Raw genomic sequence first — 18,631 nt, forward strand, 5'->3', positions numbered from 1 at the left:
TTTATACCCACATGCTTATTGTGCTTTTATTAGTTAAATAAATGTTTAAGGGCTGCTCAGGTGGTGCAACGGTAAAACACGCTAGCACACCAGAGCTGACTCGTCGGTTTGAAACTCAGCTCTGCCATCCGGCTGGGCGGGGAGGCTAAACGAACAACAAATTGCTGCTTGTTCATACAGGGTGGAAAACCGTATAGGGACTCCTCATAACTGATGCAATTACGACCTCCGCTGCCGTCTGCACAGAGACAGGGGATAATGTGATCAGGGTGTGGCTCAAAGCTGATCCACATAAGAACTCGCCTTGTGCAGGTGAAAAGATGCAGTCTGCTACTGCACACGTGCCGGAGGGGTCTCGCTCTCCTCAATTAGCAGTGGAAATTGGCATCAATAGAGAGGAAGCGTAATGCAATCGGGTAATTGGATATGACAAGAATAAATAAATAAATGTTTAAAGGAATGATCATATAACAGATTCTTGCTTTTAGTGCATTTTACAAAATGTCCAAACTTTTCCAGAAATAGATTTCATTTTATGCCACCCTTCCTAAATATGGTGAAGTGTTATAAATGTGGAATAAAAGTCTTCACTCACGGATGTACTTTTTATGTATTTATTGTAAATTTGTTGGCATTTGTTTTAGACTTTATTAGTATTTTAAGATAATTCATTAGTGGTTTAACATTGCATTAAAAATTAAGTTTTTTTTTTATACATTCATACACAGTCACACATCCTTACTTACAACCTGATGGCCTGGCAGCAAACCAAAGTTAGATTCACCAAATGCAATAATTGATGATTGGCAGTGTAAAAAGGCACAGTGAACGGCACAACCAAAAGCATTGCATTCAGAATTGTAAAAAGAGCTCTTGAAATGAATTGTAATGGGGATGGTGGATTATTCCCTTTAAGTTTTTATTTGATCTTGTGTATCATTAACACACACCACATGCACACACACACAATATAATTCCCTAGTTAGTTAAACCAAAACCATATTATTCTAGTTTGAAAATAAAAGCTTCACTAAACAGTATATTTCCCAAAATCTTCCCTTGTTGAAAATAAGATAAATGTAATATTGCACCAACATTCATAGAAAAAAACATTCAGGAGAAATCATTTCAATGCTAAACAAATGCTCACACATTTTTTTCAGGTATGTATATACACCACTGTACACACACACACACACACACACACGCACACACACACACACATAAAAGAGGCAACAAGACTATAAGCCCCATCTTAAACACAAATTCCAAACTGACTAGTGGACTTAATATGCTGACTACTTTAACATAAATCCCCATGTCATCCAGCATAGCGGTCAATTTTGATTATAGGGGACGTTCTTGGGTCACATGGCTCTGCTTTAATTACAACACAGTGGGTGCTGAGGAAAGTAAATTGAATCTCTCAATCTGAATTTAACAAGCTATACAGCGTATTTTACCTGATAAAAATCCAGCACTCCTGAGTTCACATGGACTTGCTAGCCTGGCACTATGATACTTGTTTTGGAAATAGTCCACTATAATGGTGCAATTACCAGCTTAGCTGTAGTATTGTATCTATGGATTTACATAGAAAAAATCTGGTTTTAAAACCCAAATTTTCAGTGGACGTTTATTGGAAATCTGCCTCTTTAGCCAAACAAAAGCAAATATGCTTTACTTGAATGCACTTTAAAATAATAATAATAACAATAATTTAATCCAGCCTTAGGTAGCATTCTTATTTTGGATCTATTGAATTAAAGTGTAAGCAACTGCCCAATCAGAGGTTAACAAAAGTAGGTCTAATGTTGGTAAATTCAACTAACTTGTGTACTGCGCAAGCAGAACAGTGCCATTCTGAACACTTAGTATTCGTGCCAAGGTTGTAGGCAGGCTCAGCTCACAGCCAGTTGTCACATACTTGTTCACCTTAACAAATACCAGCTGATTTTTTTTCTATTTATTTATGCATTTTCTCCCGATTTAGCGTAGTCAATTTGTCTTCTGCTGCTGATCCCCAAATGTGTTCGAGGAGGGTATATAGCTGCTCAAGCACCCTCCGACGCGTGCGCAGTCCTAGCGGACACCCTTTCTCTATTTGCACATGAGGCTCAACCACTTTCTGCACAGGCGCCTCAGTCTGCTAACCAGGGCCCTTGCACAGCGTTTGAAGACCGCACCCACTTAGTCTGGTAATTTTCCCACCCAGCAGACACAGTGAACAATTTGTCTGCCCGCTAGATGGCGCCCAGCCGACCGGTAGCAGAGCCGAGATTCGAACCGGGGTGTTCAGAATCTCGGCGCTGGTGTGCTAGCGGAATATCCAGCTGCGCCAACCAGCTGATTTTTAGATGCTTTACATGTTTGTGAAGCTTAAGGTTTTACAAATTTGGAAGCTAACAAATTGTCATGTGTTAAAACTGACAATAATCATAATTATTCTAATTTAATATATTTAGTTGCTATAAACGGCCTTTGTTAAATGCTCTAAAAAGTACCAGTGATTCTGAACGAGTTAAACTCGTCAACTTTACGTGTTCTAGTCAATTACTAATAGAAACTGATTATATAAGCCCATCCTTACAATCTAGATTCTGGTAGGTAGCCCATACAGAATCATTTACAGTGAATGTCAACAGTAGATACACTGTGGAGAAGCAAGGTAAAGGCAATAATTCTGCATTTGCTTTTGTACATGTTTCTTTTTTAAAAGGTCTTTACAGAACTAGCCATGTTTGTAAATGTAAAACAATGATTGTGTTGACTTGACAGCCTTTTCCTTCTCTAATCTAAGGCTATATACTGTAAGGATGCAGATTAAGAGTCTACTTACCTCTATAGTACATGGTTCAAAATAGACAAATACTCTAGATGTTTCAAGATGTTGACAATGTGCAGTAGGAATTTATGGAGAGCTAATTACAAAATTCACATCACATCAGAATATCAAGCCTGCATAGTTAAAAAAAAAAAAAAACACTTGGGTAAACCAAAAATTGTGCTTAGTAATGTAGGAAGACGAGTATAATGAGAGCAGCTCCAGGTTTCGCTGACACTGTTGATGGGAAGATATCTCAAGGCATGGACAATGTATAGTAAAATCAGCGATACATGCCAGTTGGCGAGGTGCACACTGTTTTGACTCACTGTATCCACACACAATCTTGTATGAATCTGTTCTTGTTTTGTTCTTGTACACAGTAGTGTGACAGTATTTTGCGTCGTAGGTGCTGTCAGACGTGGAGACCAAGCAAGAATTCCACAGTGGACTCGGCAAACAAAGTAACCAGTAAACTCAGGACTGGTGGGTAGAGATGAGGTTCTTTAACTGTTTGATGACGGTGTCGATGAGCTTCTGCTTGTCCCGTTCATTCTTGCGGAACTGAGCAAACATGTTGTTTTTCCGACTAGTGTCTTTCATCCTACAAAGAAAAACAAGACTGTGTATAAGAAAAAGGGCGTAGTTGTAGTTTCAGATCTACCATGAAGTCTATCAAAACATCCAATACAACAGAAAACTACATGAGCTAGTTTTTAATTGGACTGAATCAAATTTTCTGTGGCTTCATATTAATTCGAATGCATGTATTTGTCATATACACATATACTGTATATGTATTAAGTAAAATGAAATTATTTTTTCTCATATTCTAGCTCCATATTACACTGGAGTCAGAGTACAGGGTAGGCCCAAGGGTCCAACAGCGGTTGGACAGACCGTAATTCGAATCCACAATCATCCTATTGATGATGCCCAAAGCTCTACCTACTAGGCTAGCACTGTCCCACAAATAAAAAAATGTGTGTTTTTAATCTGTTTTTTTTTAAAATATATTACTTAAAATTCCTTAATTATACCACAGCACTGCTCATTTTAAATTCTAGTCAAATAAGTCTGGCAACAAGGTGAATAACAGGTATAAATTATATGCTTTATTTTTAGATTGCATTATTCAAAATAACCCAACAAAACATGAATTAAAAACGTATTACTCGATATGTATAATGGATATTTATAAGGGATCATAAAGCTGTTATAAAAAACTAATAATTGCAAGCTTACATTATTGCCTTTGCACAAAAAGTAACCTAAGTGATGTGATATGAAAGCATAATAGAAGGCCACTAATAATATTTGCTTTTTTTGTGTTAGTATATTAATATTCCAATGTATTTGCTGGTATGTTTTAGACAATTTGACTGGTATTGCAAAATGACTTTGTGGCTATTTTTAACCTTGCAAAATTCATATCTTAATGAGTAACTTTAATCAGAGCTCCACAGGGAGGTACATATTAATTGGACCACCAGCAATAGCAACCACAAGCAGTTCAGCAAAGTGGTTCCACAAAAAGGTTGAAATGGTACTTGTGCATGGCTTTAGTCAGCCTATTGGAACCCCAACAACTTGGTCATCCTATTGCTTTTTGAAATTAAAGCACAGCTGTGCATCTGCATCTGTAGTTCTGAACCTCATAGATTTAAAAGTGCATCCCATTTTGCCATTAAAATTTGCTAAATGTTAATTTTGAAAATTAATTATCTGGTACATATCATTAAACTTTATTTTTATTTTGCTGTTTTGGATCAAAAGAGTATGTTACCACTAGTAATGTTTCAAAATGTCCAATTCACTTAACAGGCCACACTTGCCACAACATTGGGCTAACAACTGTAAAAAGGTCTTGGTTAGGGAATCATAACCATTATGGGTGACTGCTCATTCAGCCCACAGCAGTTCATTCTGCCAAGTCATATTTTCTTGAAATCAAGTTAATAAACTCTACAGTACTGTGGTCATATTTTAACATTCTGGTTTACTTAAAATAGATTTCTTTTATAAAGCACAGCGAAAGAATTCATAAGCTGGGAAAACATCATGCAACAAAAATATACACATTATTGCACATAAAACCACACGTTTTTAATGTTTTAATATATGTTCATTAAATTTCAGTAAGTGTAGCCTCCAAAGAAGCAGTGCATTGTTTAGTATAACAAACCCTGATTTAGTCTGCCTGATTAGCCTGATCTGATATCCACACATCTCTTATCTCTTCTTGCTGAAGGATATTAGATGCGATAAGCATCATAGCAAAGATACAATAGTTCGGCTGTGTCCACACGATCATGAAGATTACAAATAGCCATCTCTTATCACTGCAACAATAGGCACCATCACCATGGCCTAAGCATAGGAAGTTTGCTTTTGGGAGCGTGTGAAAGTGTAGACAGCCATTTGCGTTTCCAATTAGGGATATGGAGGAAGGACCTCAGATGATGTGTCTGAGATTGTTGAGCAGTGTGAGAGAGGTCATATTGTTAGGCCTGGTCGGTGTATAAAACCACTTGTAAAATCTTGGTTTCTTTCTTGTATTACCAGTATACCAGTATATAACTCCTGCAACTTTACATATTCTTAATGTCAGTCAGTAAATGCCATGGCATTGAAGTGCTGCTGACTACAATCTTCTTTGTTTTGTGGTAAAAAAAAAAAACACAACATCAGTATGTCAGTGTTTAAAGAGCTATTAGAATGGCATCATGATAAAGGGACTGCCATTAACTTTTTGACAAGCCCACACCCAGCTTAAAGAAAAACGTAATCAAGCTAATGACCTTTTCTTTAGACGTACAGTGTACTACATTAAGGAGGGTAAATCTTCTTCTACACACTGTTCCTGCATGCAGTATAGTAATTTAGATCACTTTCACTTAATCTGAGGACTGAGAGGATAAGGCCAGGATGAGTAAGGCTTAAAAGGGTTGCATGTTTCTGCTTGTGTCCTGCTGTAAATTCTCATATATTCCCTCCCACATAATGAATAAATAAGAAAACTAGTAAGAGGAAGTTATCATGAGTGTACTAAATAGAAAAACAAGTTACACTACACACTACAAATGAACAATGGCTTGTTCTGTAAACATGCAAAAACAAATGTTGGCTCACCGGTGTGCACAATAAACACTTCAGACATAACCATGCATACACACAAACATAGACAGGTACATTAGAGTCAACATGTCAAAACAGCACATGCTAGGCCTCACACACAGAGAGCAGAGTACTCACGCTCGAGAAATCCTGCTCATAAGCACAAAGTAGCAAATGATGTAAGAAAGAAACATGTAGTTAGATACAGAAAAGGTCTCAAGTCTGGTACTACAATGTCCAATACAGACACTCTTAGACTATGACAAAATAAAATATGCATAATGTGAATTTTAAACAACCCAAAAGTTATGATCTACTACACTGTATCATCCAAACATGATTGTTTTTAAAATATAATTTTTTAAGTTTGTTTTATAAGCTGCTGCTTGTAGCTCAGATACATTACATCAATAACAATACAAAATGAAAATGTTTAAACTCGGAATGTCCTAGTCTGATATTTATTTATTAGGATTTTAACATCATGTTTTACACACTTCGGTTATATTCATGACAAAAACGATAGTTACTCGTTACACAAGATTCATCAGTTCACAAGTTTAATGTCAAACACAGTTATGAACAATTTTGTATCTCCAATTCACCTCACATGCATGTCTTTGGACTGTGGGAGGAAACCAGAGCTCCTGGAGGAAACCCACACAGACACCCAGTCTGATATCAACTCAAGTTAATGAGACAGAGACTGGCCCACACACTGGAAAAGGCAGTAAATTAGTCTAAACCTATTTTCCCCATCTTATCCACTGCCATTATTTTATGCTGCAAATGTGTGTAACAAGACACAGATCACATGAAGACAGAATTTAGGACAGCACTATTATGTCTTTGAGGTTTTACATCACTGGCCTGCATAGCGAATGCAGGTATCGCTTAGTCTTCATATCTGCCAGTACTTAGCATTATGATATTACAATCAGATCAGAAATCGAGAATTTAGCTTTTTACAGTATTCTAAAAACTGTAGCTTGTCCTTAATTACATTACTATATAATTGCAGTATTTGGTGTATCAGTATTTGAAATTCAGTAATTGAAACACCAATACTATTACTAGCTAAATTTGGCTTGTCGCCATGTTATAAATAAGAGCACTAGACAAGGTTATTACACTAATGCTCGCCATGGTTGCATGTTGTGATTTATATCCTATTTAATTGATATTTAATTGTTTTACTAGGATTAAATAATATTGCTCTCATTTATTGTGCTTAAGAGCCTATATTCATTTGCTTACGTGTCTGTTTTTTTAGAAATGCATAGACAATCAATGTAGTAACAATTCTGATTAATTTAATAGATTTTATGCTGCTCTAAAATGTATGTGACTTACTTTTCCAGAAGGGCAAGAGCAGTATGCGGATTAACCCTCAGGTACTTGCAGGTGGGACGTCCATAGTCGGCGAGGTACGTAGACCAGTCCCATTGAGTAAAAAGATCTAACAGCTGAAATACCAGAGAGAAAGAAAGGCAGACAGGGTTAAAGTGTGTCTATCAAAAACAGATCACTATAACTTATTTTAATTGTTTTATTTTATTTTAATTATTCAACAATATGTGTAACCAAAGGCCGTCCAAACTGGCTGCAACATAAATGAGGTAAAAACTAATGATAAATACAGCAGCTGTTTTACATTTAAAAATAAAAAAGAAGGCTTGTAACTTCAGTTTAAACAAAGCTTAGTCAAAGGATTATTAGCTTATGCTGGACTCTATGTAATGCACAGATGTTGACAACTTGTGACTGGCATCATAAACTCACAAATACAGGCATTTGAAGAAGAATGTTCTGCCTTTTGTGGTAAACCTTGAAGATTGGATTTTCCAGCAAAACAATTATCACAAGCATACTTGCAAATTCACCAAAGTTTAGTTAAAAGATCAGTTCTGGAATATCCTGATATGGCCTTAGTCTTCAGATTTAAATCCCATTGAAAATAACTGGTGGCATTTAAAGTAATTAGTTGCAGCACAAAGTCGTCAAACCTCAATGATCTGGAAGCTTTTGCAGAAGAATGGGCAAAGAATGCAGAAGAGAGGTGTCAGACACTTGTTAGCAGTGGTGTATAGTAACGAAGTAATAATACTTCGTTACAGTACTTAAGTAGTTTTTTGAAGTACTTGTACTTTACTGGAGTATAAAAATTTTCGGCAACTTTCACTTTTACTCCACTACATTTTCTAAAGAAATTGTGTACTTTTACTCCGTTACATTCGCTGTATGTAAATTCGTTACTCGTTACTACAGAATGAAGGTAAATGATGTGAGATGTGTGACGTACTGCACGCTGGTTTGGTGAATCTGTGCTTGTGAGTTAGACGGTGGTTAAACACATTAATGCGCATGTGCAAACGTTCTCTAAAAGCTATCTGAGTTTTCTTAAAGTGCGTCGTTCACCCAAAGACACGCAAACATGGACATTTCAGAAGCTCCCCGTCCAACACACTGATGTAAGTTAACAATGCATCAGCGGTTTTTTTATATTATTAGCATTAACATTGTTCAGATATCTACCTACCATTTTTACCGATTACATTCGAACCACAAATAAAACGTTTCATAAATCATTACATTTGTTTGGAATTCATTGACTGCAAAACTCATGAAGTCCATTATTTTTAAAAACTCACCTACGGACAAATATTTCCTCAGATAACTTCTGTATTAGACCGGCAGAGGAGAGATTCATGGTGCTGAGGAACATGCAGCACGTCTCAACAAGAACTCAACTTATCCAACTTATTATTAATGATTTTTCAGCTGTTGGCTTCAAGTTAGAAATGGTGTTTTCTTAAAGTAAGAATACCAATATTTTTTAGTTTAACATATGCCATTCAGTGAGTAGATACGGCCCCAAAGAATATTATTTAAATACAGCTTAGTTTACTCAAATATTTTGATTTAAACTAATGGTAGAACAGATCATTAAAGGGATAAAAGTGCCACACGTTTTGTTTAACTCTCCTGAGTTTTGCTTTAAATTAATTATGCCAAAATTATTTTTTTTGTTATTGAAATATACTACCCAAATAAAAAAATTGGACAGTATAGAAAATGCAAATAAAATAGATGCAGTGTTTCTTACATTTACATCGACTCACATTCTAAAAACGTTGGAACAGGAACATTTAGGGCTAGTAATAAGTTAAAAAACTAAATAATGTCATGATTTCAAACAGGTGATGTCAACAGTTGATTATGATCATGAATTGGCACAAATCATGTTCAGATGAAAGGAAGAAAACAGGTTAATTGTTAAGGTGGTTTACAGGCTTAAAAGAACAATCTTTATATTTAAAATGAGCGCTTCCATTTATACTAACAGCATTTACTTTTACTTCTACTTTTAATACTTAAGTACATTTAATATCAAATTACTTTTGATACTTAAGTACATTAAACATCAGATACTTTTAGACTTTTACTCAAGTAATATTCTAAAAGGTGACTTTTACTTCTATCAAAGTAAATTTCTGGTAAGATACTTGTACTTTTACTCAAGTATGGCCTTCCGGTACTTTATACACCACTGCTTGTTAGTACAGGTTTTCAAGGCAAAAGGATGTTTTACTAAGGCTAGGGGTTGAATAATAGTGCACATGGACATTTACACCTGTTTTTAGATGTATTTAAATGTATTGTTGGAGCTAACTGGATTACATAAGCATAAGGAAAGAGCATAAGGTAAGATCTTTTTTCTGTCCGAAGCTTCTGCCAACCGTCCTCAATAATGAACCCTTAAAGTCATATTAGAATATGCATCTGCATGAGTTGTTTTACTTGTTTATTTAAGGTTCTTCTTAAATGTCTTACCCACTTACTTCACAAATGCCTTGTTATAAACTGATGTTGGCCAGCAGTCTTGCTAAAAATAAAACTAAACTAAGAGTGAAACAGAAATTAAACTCTTCATAAAACCACATCAAGTTCAATCCAACGCCCCTTACTGAAGCAAGTGGCTGGGTTCAGTTTGCTCAGTTACATAAGTGAGCAGGGCCTCTTAAATGAGATTACTGTGGAGGCACTGGGGAAAGAAACATGACAAAGCAGGGGATTAAAAGAGAATGGAGAGAGGTTAAAGAGAGAACAGCCATTTACACTTTTTCACCCGGTGAGTTGGAATGTTTTAGTCCACCCGTGACCCAGGTCTGACCCGATAATGACCCATGATTGCTCCAGAAAACTACCAGCCCGCTGGGACCTTTACAGACCCTGCGAAATTAAATACAGCACCATATCAACAACCCACACTACCCTACACACTCACACGGTTAGTCTCAAAACATCCAGTCACACACTCCAGTAGAGTTGGTACTCAATACAAATACCAGTAAACTGTCAAGTCAAACAGCAGTAAAAGCTGAAATGTCAAATGTCAAAATTTAGTATTTTCATAATTTGTCTATATCCATTTATTAATTATTTATACAAATATACACAGATGAGCAAAAACATCAGCACCACCCACCTAAGGTGCTGTAAAAACAGCTTAAACCTGCAGAGGCATTAACTCCACAAAACATCTCAAGGGGTCCTGTGGCATCATGTACCAGGCATCATAGTTTAATTTCTTTTACTGGTAAATGACACACATTCTCAGCCATCCACATGTTCTACCTGACGTTCAACCTGACGACCTACTTCCATTGGACCAATGTCCAGTTCTGATGCCTGTGTGCCATGCAGGTGCATTTAACAGGTGGCACTGTCAGCCTCCTGTGAGCACCACTTGCTGTTTCAGAGATACTTCACACCAGCTGACTGACCATTTTTTAAGAAGGATTCTATTTTTATGGTGTATGAAATAGCAGAAGTCACCAAGTTCAGACAGGGGGGAATAGTCATGTTTAGCATAACATGGCCTAATGAATTAAGAGCCCTAGTAGCATTTCTATTACAGAACTGATCAGATTTTATTTATTATTATTGTTTCGGTGTTTAACATCATAGAAACTACCCATTTCATGGTATTCTAGGTCTTAACAAACAGATGCATAAAGCAGCACAAATCCACCGGCTCTACTGTGTTTCAGAGTAGTTTTGCATAACCAGCAATGAAGTTATTTCATTTTAAAACTAAAACAACAAACTAAAACTAGTTCCTTATTAATGCTCACTTAACTACTCTTGTGACTAATGAAATTTGAATAGACTTAACACCCATACAGTAGGGCTGCGTCCACAATTGCATACTTAAACAGTACGTAGTAAATTGGAGGCAGTGTGCACTGCCCGGCCGGTAAAGCAGTAAGCTCTTTCAGTATGCAAGTGTGTAGTATGCATGCAACATCGGACATTCTACGTCTAGTGATGTATGACTTCACATTGCAACAGTTAAAATGAATGCCAGCTCCAGCTGAATTATGGGATAGATTTTCGAACTGTTTGTTTGTTTATTAGGATTTTAACGTCATGTTTTACACTTTGGTTACATTCATGACAGAAACGGTAGTTACTCGATACACAGGATTCGTCAGCTCACAAGTTTAATGTCAAACAGTCATGGACAAATTAGTGTCTCCAATTCACCTCACTTGCAAGTCTTTGGATTGTGGAAGGAAACCAAAGCTCCCAGAGGAAACCCACACAGACACGGAGAGAACATGCAAACTCCACACAGAAAGGACCCGGACCACCCCACCTGGGGATCAAACTCAGGATCTGTTTGCTGTGAGGTGACAGTGCTACCCACTGAGCCACCGTGCCTCCGGTACTTTTCGCATACTGTTTAATGAATACTATGTATTTGGACACATTACCCATTCTCATGTACTGCTTTCACCTACTGTTCAGTATGGAAGTATGTGGTTTCGGATGCAGCCTAGGACTAAGGAAAAGGAAACTATAAACTTTGAAGTCAGTGGGGGCTTAGTGTTTCCAAGTACTTTTTTGCCTGTCGTAGACATTTATATTTGGATTCTGATGTTAATTCAAGTTAGTTCTAATGATAAAACAAAAAACTGATTCCAGACTTTTTTCACAGTTGGCATTCCTACTTTACACAGTATAGGGATGCATACAGAATTAAATACAGGTTTATTTACACCTGCACACAGATATCACACAGAGATGGAGCAGAATTCAGGGACAGTGGTAGTCTAGACCCTGCGATCTGACCCCAGCTTCAAAACAAGCTGAGAAATGCGAAAAAAGAATTTCGTTGTACTGTACGTCTGTACATGTACACTGACCAGGCATAATATTATGACCACTCACAGGTGAAGTAAATAACACTGATTATCTCATCACTGCACCAGTTAGTGGGTGGGATATATTAGGGAGCAAGTTCATTAGAAGCAGGAAAAATGGGCAAGCGTAAGGATTTGAGCGAGTTTGACAAGGGCCAAATTGTGATGGCTAGATGACTGGGTCAGATCATCTCCAAAACTTCAGCTCTTGTGGGGTGTTCCCGGTCTGCAGTAGTCAGTATCTATCAAAAGTGGTTCAAGGAAGGAACAGTGGTAAACCGGCGATAGGGTCATGGGCGGCCAAGGCTCATTGATGAACGTGGGGACTGAAGCCTGGCCTGTGTGGTCCGAACCAACGGACGAGCTACTGTGGCTCAAATTTCTAAAGAAGTTAATGCTGGTTCTGATAGAAAGGTGTCAGAATACACAGTGCATCACAGTTGCAAGACTGTTTTGGCAGCAAAAGGGGAACCAACACAATATTAGGAAGGTGGTCATAATGTTATGCCTGATTGGTGTGTGTATATATATGACAAATAAAGGCAATCTATTCTATTCTATTCTTTGAATCCATAGCATAGATACCAAAAAGCCACTGGCTGATCCTTTAATCAAAGAGCATCACAAACGCAACAACATATCCTGCTAAAATAGGATATAACCCCCCTGAGTGTGGTAAGCGAAAAGTTTGACATGCAAATCTCAAGATTTCCCCCCTTTTCATCTTGCACGTAACCCCGAGATAAAAAGAGAGGAAGAGTTCAGGACGGAGCAGAAGCAGGCAGCGAGCTGTGCTGCTGTCATCCGTAACACGGGATGTACACAAACACAAATGAGAACATTCCATATAGCGCAGGCTGGTTTGTCACACGCGTTCATGACCTGGATTTCACCTCTTCACTCCGCTCTCCCTCCGCCTTCACCTCGCAATGAACTTTCCTTCCATATCTCTCCACGTCTCTCTCCACGTCTCTCTCTCACCTCGCCGTGACCCCGTGGCGTTGTTATCGGGCCCACTTTCCTCGCTCGCTGAACAAACAGTGAGCTAAATCGAGGGGGGTGGGTGGAGGGGGGGGGCAGGCACTGGATTATCACTTCCTCTCATTCTTCTAAAAGAAAGAATGATGGAGCGAAAGAAAAGAGGGGGGAAAAAACATGACGCTGCACACTAAAGTGATGACCTTGTTTCCCTCGTGCCCCTTTTCTCACCCCAAACGCACATCCACTCTCCCTCTCGCTAAATGTGAACCGAGCATTTGGATAAGGGCTCCTAATGGTTATTCTGACTGCTGTATTTATTTGTTTGGAACGCTGGGGGAATTACCAATCTTGTTAATAGTCCAGAGGGGCTGCTAAATTGACCCTCTGTTTTGATTCTCCCAGACTTGTTGCCCTTTTGCCAGCGCTTAGAAAACACAAGATTTGATTTGCGGCACAACCCACAATATAAATCCCAACCTTTTTTGAGAATAAAAGAGAAGGTTACATCATGGCTACATATGCTTCGGTAACAATGGTCACCTACAGGGGTTGGACAATAAAACTGAAACACCTGTCATTTTAGTGTGGGAGGTTTCATGGCTAAATTGGACCAGTCTGGTGGCCAATCTTCATTAATTGCACATTGCACCAGTAAGAGCAGAGTGTGAAGGTTCAATTAGCAGGGTAAGAGCACAGTTTTGCTCAAAATATTGCAATGCACACAACATTATGGGTGACATACCAGAGTTCAAAAGAGGACAAATTGTTGGTGCACGTCTTGCTGGCGCATCTGTGACCAAGACAGCAAGTCTTTGTGATGTATCAAGAGCCACGGTGTCCAGGGTAATGTCAGCATACCACCAAGAAGGACAAACCACATCCAACAGGATTGACTGTGGACGCAAGAGGAAGCTGTCTGAAAGGGATGTTCGGGTGCTAACCCGGATTGTATCCAAAAAACATAAAACCACGGCTGCCCAAATCACGGCAGAATTAAATGTGCACCTCGACTCTCCTGTTTCCACCAGAACTGTCCGTCGGGAGCTCCACAGGGTCAATATACACGGCCGGGCTGCTATAGCCAAACCTTTGGTCACTCGTGCCGATGCCAAACGTCGGTTTCAATGGTGCAAGGAGCGCAAATCTTGGGCTGTGGACAATGTGAAACATGTATTGTTCTCTGATGAGTCCACCTTTACTGTTTTCCCCACATCCGGGAGAGTTACGGTGTGGAGAAGCCCCAAAGAAGCGTACCACCCAGACTGTTGCATGCCCAGAGTGAAGCATGGGGGTGGATCAGTGATGGTTTGGGCTGCCATATCATGGCATTCCCTTGGCCCAATACTTGTGCTAGATGGGCGCGTCACTGCCCAGGACTACCGAACCATTCTGGAGGACCATGTGCATCCAATGGTTCAAACATTGTATCCTGAAGGCGGTGCCGTGTATCAGGATGACAATGCACCAATACACACAGCAAGACTGGTGAAAGATTGGTTTGATGAACATGAAAGTGAAGTTGAACATCTCCCATGGCCTGCACAGTCACCAGATCATAATATTATTGAGCCACTTTGGGGTGTTTTGGAGAAGCGAGTCAGGAAACGTTTTCCTCCACCAGCATCACGTAGTGACCTGGCCACTATCCTGCAAGAAGAATGGCTTAAAATCCCTCTGACCACTGTGCAGGACTTGTATATGTCATTTCCAAGACTAATTGACGCTGTATTGGCCGCAAAAGGAGGCCCTACACCATACTAATAAATTATTGTGGTCTAAAACCAGGTGTTTCAGTTTCATTGTCCAACCCCTGTATATGGCTCATAAATAATCAACCAATAGCACATGATACCACAGCTTTTATTTGAACAGTCACTGGGGCAAGAGCAAATGCATCCTCCAGTCTCATCATGAGTGCTCACTGGCACTTAATTGTCACCCAAATCTCTGGTTGCCTGTGAGTGATTCTGACTCAAGTTCACTTATAAGTTGCTTCCATAAACTGGACCATGTTACCAAATTAGTATTAAAAGTAAAGATTTTTATCTTAAATAACTTTTTGATGGGCCTAGAGTACAACTGGGCAACCATTTGGATGATGCAAATGTCTGGAGTGCAATGAACATGACTGTTGTACAAGCTAAGAAAACACAAATCAATAATATCAATAACATTTATTTAGTTAATTAATTATTTTATTAGAATTTTAACGTCATGTTTTACACACTTTGGTTACATTAATGACAGAACAGGTAGTTACTGGTTACACAAGATTCATCAGTTTACAAGCTTTTCAAATCAAACACCGTCATGGACAATTTTGTATCTCCAATTCACCTCACTTGCACGTCTTCGAACTGTGGGAGGAAACCGGAGCTTCTGGAGGAAACCCACACAGACACGGGGAGAACATGCAAACTCCACACAGAAAGGACCCGAACCGCTCCACCTGGGAATCAAACCCGGGACCTTTTTGCTGTGAGGTGACAGTCCTACCCACTGAGCCACCGTGACGCCCTATCAACTTTCAAGCAACAGTTGTACCATGTCCGTTTCATACTTTGCAGACCAATGCTCATGGAATATGGAATGACTGACTTGGTCAAATAAAACAGCTCAGTGTATGTACAAGAAAACAGTGGGGTTTAATAATCTACAACAACCTAGGCCTTCTGTTATCAAAACACAACATCAAATGAAATAAAGTACATTGAGGCCTCTCTTAAATAGGTTTCTAACTTTCCTGAAAGCCAGCTTCTAGAGAGGCATGTGGCTTCACCTCTATCTCTACTCCAAACCATAACACAAAAGCAAGGATTGTGGAAACTGAAGCCAGACAACAACAAATAAAGTCTAAAAAATTGAGATCTGGCAACTCTGTTTATTTATTTGCCCCACAATCTACTACATTTACATTTTTGGCATTTAGCAGATGCTTTTATTCAAAGTACACAGTCTAAGCAATTGAGGGTTAAGGGCGTTGCTCAAGGGCCCAACAGTGCAACCTGGCAGTGGTGGGGTTTGAACCAGCGACCTACTGCATACTGGTCCAGTACTTTAACTGCTAGGCCACCACTGCCTATCTAGGAGTTTCTAATTCATGACTGGAACCACTCTCAGGGAGAGCTAAGGACTATCACATGCACCATATGACACGCATGTAGTCATTGGCTGCTTCTTTTCACCTGCCAGTGGTGAAATCTTACAAAGAGCCACATCGCGTATAGCAAGTCAGGCTCCGCCCTCCATAAACCATTAACCACTTGTGCAGGTGCACCAAACAGCACACAATGCGTTCCAGCAATGTGTTCCAAAAAGTTGGGGCGGAAGTAATTCAGGGCTAATAAGCAGGTAAATAAAATAGTGATGTGATTTAAAAGACACAAGATATTAACAGTTAATATCTTAAATTATTATTATCTTTAATATTTAAAGATATTAAAGTGTGAGAAAATTATTGAAATGTACATTTTTGGCATTTAGCAGGTGCTTTTATCCAAAGCGACTTACATTACTATTTCTACATTACATTACAGTCTAAGCAACTTAGGGTTAAGGGCCTTGCTCAAGGGCCCAACAGTGGCAACTTGACAGATGTAGTGCTTGAACCAGTGACCTTCTGATTACTAGACCAGTACTTTAACCACTAGGCTACAACTGCCCAAATGTTGACTTAAAGTTGATTTACACATTTACAGCATTTACTTCTATCCAAAGTGACTGTATACAATCTAAGCCATTGAGGGATAAGGGCCTTGCTCAAGGGCCCAACAGAGGCAACCTAGCAGTAGTGAGGCTTGAACCAGCAACCTTAACCACTAGGCTGCAGCAGCCCATTTAGATATTTCACTCTCTACGGTAAACAACATAATTAAATTATTCAAAAAGCATAGCTGAATTTCAGTGCGTACAGGGCAAGAGCACAACCTTAACCAGACAACTGAGCTCCATGATGCCTCAGACTGCACTCCATCAAGAATCATTTTTTCATCTATAACAGATATAAAAAGCAAAGGGGATTACTTTGGCAAACAATTCACAAATTCACATTCACAAATGCCAGTTAAAACTTTACTGTGCCAAAAGGAAGCTTTATATTATCCATGTCCAGAAGTGCTGTTGACTTTTCTGGGCTTGGAGGCTACTGGGATGGACCATAACACAGTAAAAACATATATTGCGGTCAGACAAATTATTATTTCTAGTCTTTTTTGGGAAGGAATAGACGGCATGTGTTCCAGACCAAAGAGGAAAAGGACCGTCCAGACTGTTACCAGCAACAAGGGTCTGTCAAGGCATGGGGGTTATTTCAGGGCCATTGGCAAAGGTAATTTACACTTCTGTGATGGCACCATAAACACCAAAAAGTTTTTAAAACAACATATGCTGCCTTCAAGATGGCATCTTTTGTTAGGGAATCACATTCATATTTTAACAACATAATGCAAAACCACATTCTGCACACCTTACAAATGCATGGCTGTGGAAGAAGTGGTGCGGATGCTGGACTGGCCTGTCTACAGTACTGACCTATACCCAGCAGACAAAAAGGCAGACCCCATACCAATGCCAAATCATAATCAGGCCAAGTATGCTCACACATACAAGGAATTTGACTTTGGTTACACGGATGCTCACAGTGCACAAAGAATACAATAAAGACAGTCTTATCACACACAATTCTCTCTCTAACACACACATTCATACCTGTAAACATTAGCAAAAACTGGCAAATTGGCATAAACTGGCAACTGAGTGGATGTAAGTATAGACTAAAGCTTTTACAAATAGCTTAAACACATGCCTGTGCTACGTCCAAAGGATGATGAATAAAATACCGTTAATGCCTTATAAATGTGTTTTTACTAGTAATAAATGCTAGAAGATGAAGTAGATGAACACCCCTCCTAATTATCTAGCTCAAGTGTTTTAGCCACAACCATTGCTGACAGGTAAATAAAATGAATAAAAAATTATACACTTCCTAATTTGTAGGCACAGTTGAAGGAAGGCTTTTTCTTGATACAGCATGATTGTGCACATCTGCACAATGGAAGGTCCATAAATGCATGGTTTGATGCATGGCATCCAAACTACGGTTAAGGGGTCGACTTGGCTGCATTGCTGCTATTCAATTGTAAACTTTGCTGTCTGGTTGAGGCTCCTGCACTAGTGGTGGGGTATTTGCAGAGTTTGTAGAATGTCTTCCTAGTGTTTAAGGTACTGAACTAGTAATAGGAAGGTTGCTGGATTAAACCCTACCACCTAGTTGTGACTGTTGGACCACTAAACAAGGCCTTAAATCTCAATTGCTTGCACTGCAATTGGTAACAATTGTAAGTTGCTTTGGATAAGGTGACTGCTAAATTTTGTTAATGTAAAGGTACCATGTTTACTTGTGCTTATTACAGTCAGGTAGCTAATTTTTCATTTTTTTGTTTGTTTTAGGCCAAGGGCTTAACATCTAATCTAATCTGAACAGTGACCTACAGAGGTAACA

At 38.9% G+C, this 18,631-nt stretch overlaps 1 protein-coding gene across 1 annotated transcript in view; it reads right to left on the bottom strand.

The window, feature by feature from the left end:
- Positions 1-2,947: 2,947 nt before the first annotated feature.
- Positions 2,948-18,631, bottom strand: part of exoc6b (exocyst complex component 6B) — a 174,948-nt gene continuing 159,264 nt past the window's right edge. Inside the window, exons 21-22 of the mRNA XM_062993202.1 lie at positions 7,295-7,407; positions 2,948-3,428 (exon numbers count right to left, since the gene is read on the bottom strand). Of these exons, the coding sequence (XP_062849272.1) occupies positions 3,302-3,428; positions 7,295-7,407 (240 nt within the window). The 3' untranslated portion in view covers positions 2,948-3,301. The remainder of the gene's footprint in view (positions 3,429-7,294; positions 7,408-18,631) is intronic.

Source organism: Trichomycterus rosablanca, chromosome 4 (genome assembly GCF_030014385.1).
Source record: "Trichomycterus rosablanca isolate fTriRos1 chromosome 4, fTriRos1.hap1, whole genome shotgun sequence".
In the NCBI taxonomy this organism is placed as follows: domain Eukaryota; kingdom Metazoa; phylum Chordata; class Actinopteri; order Siluriformes; family Trichomycteridae; genus Trichomycterus; species Trichomycterus rosablanca.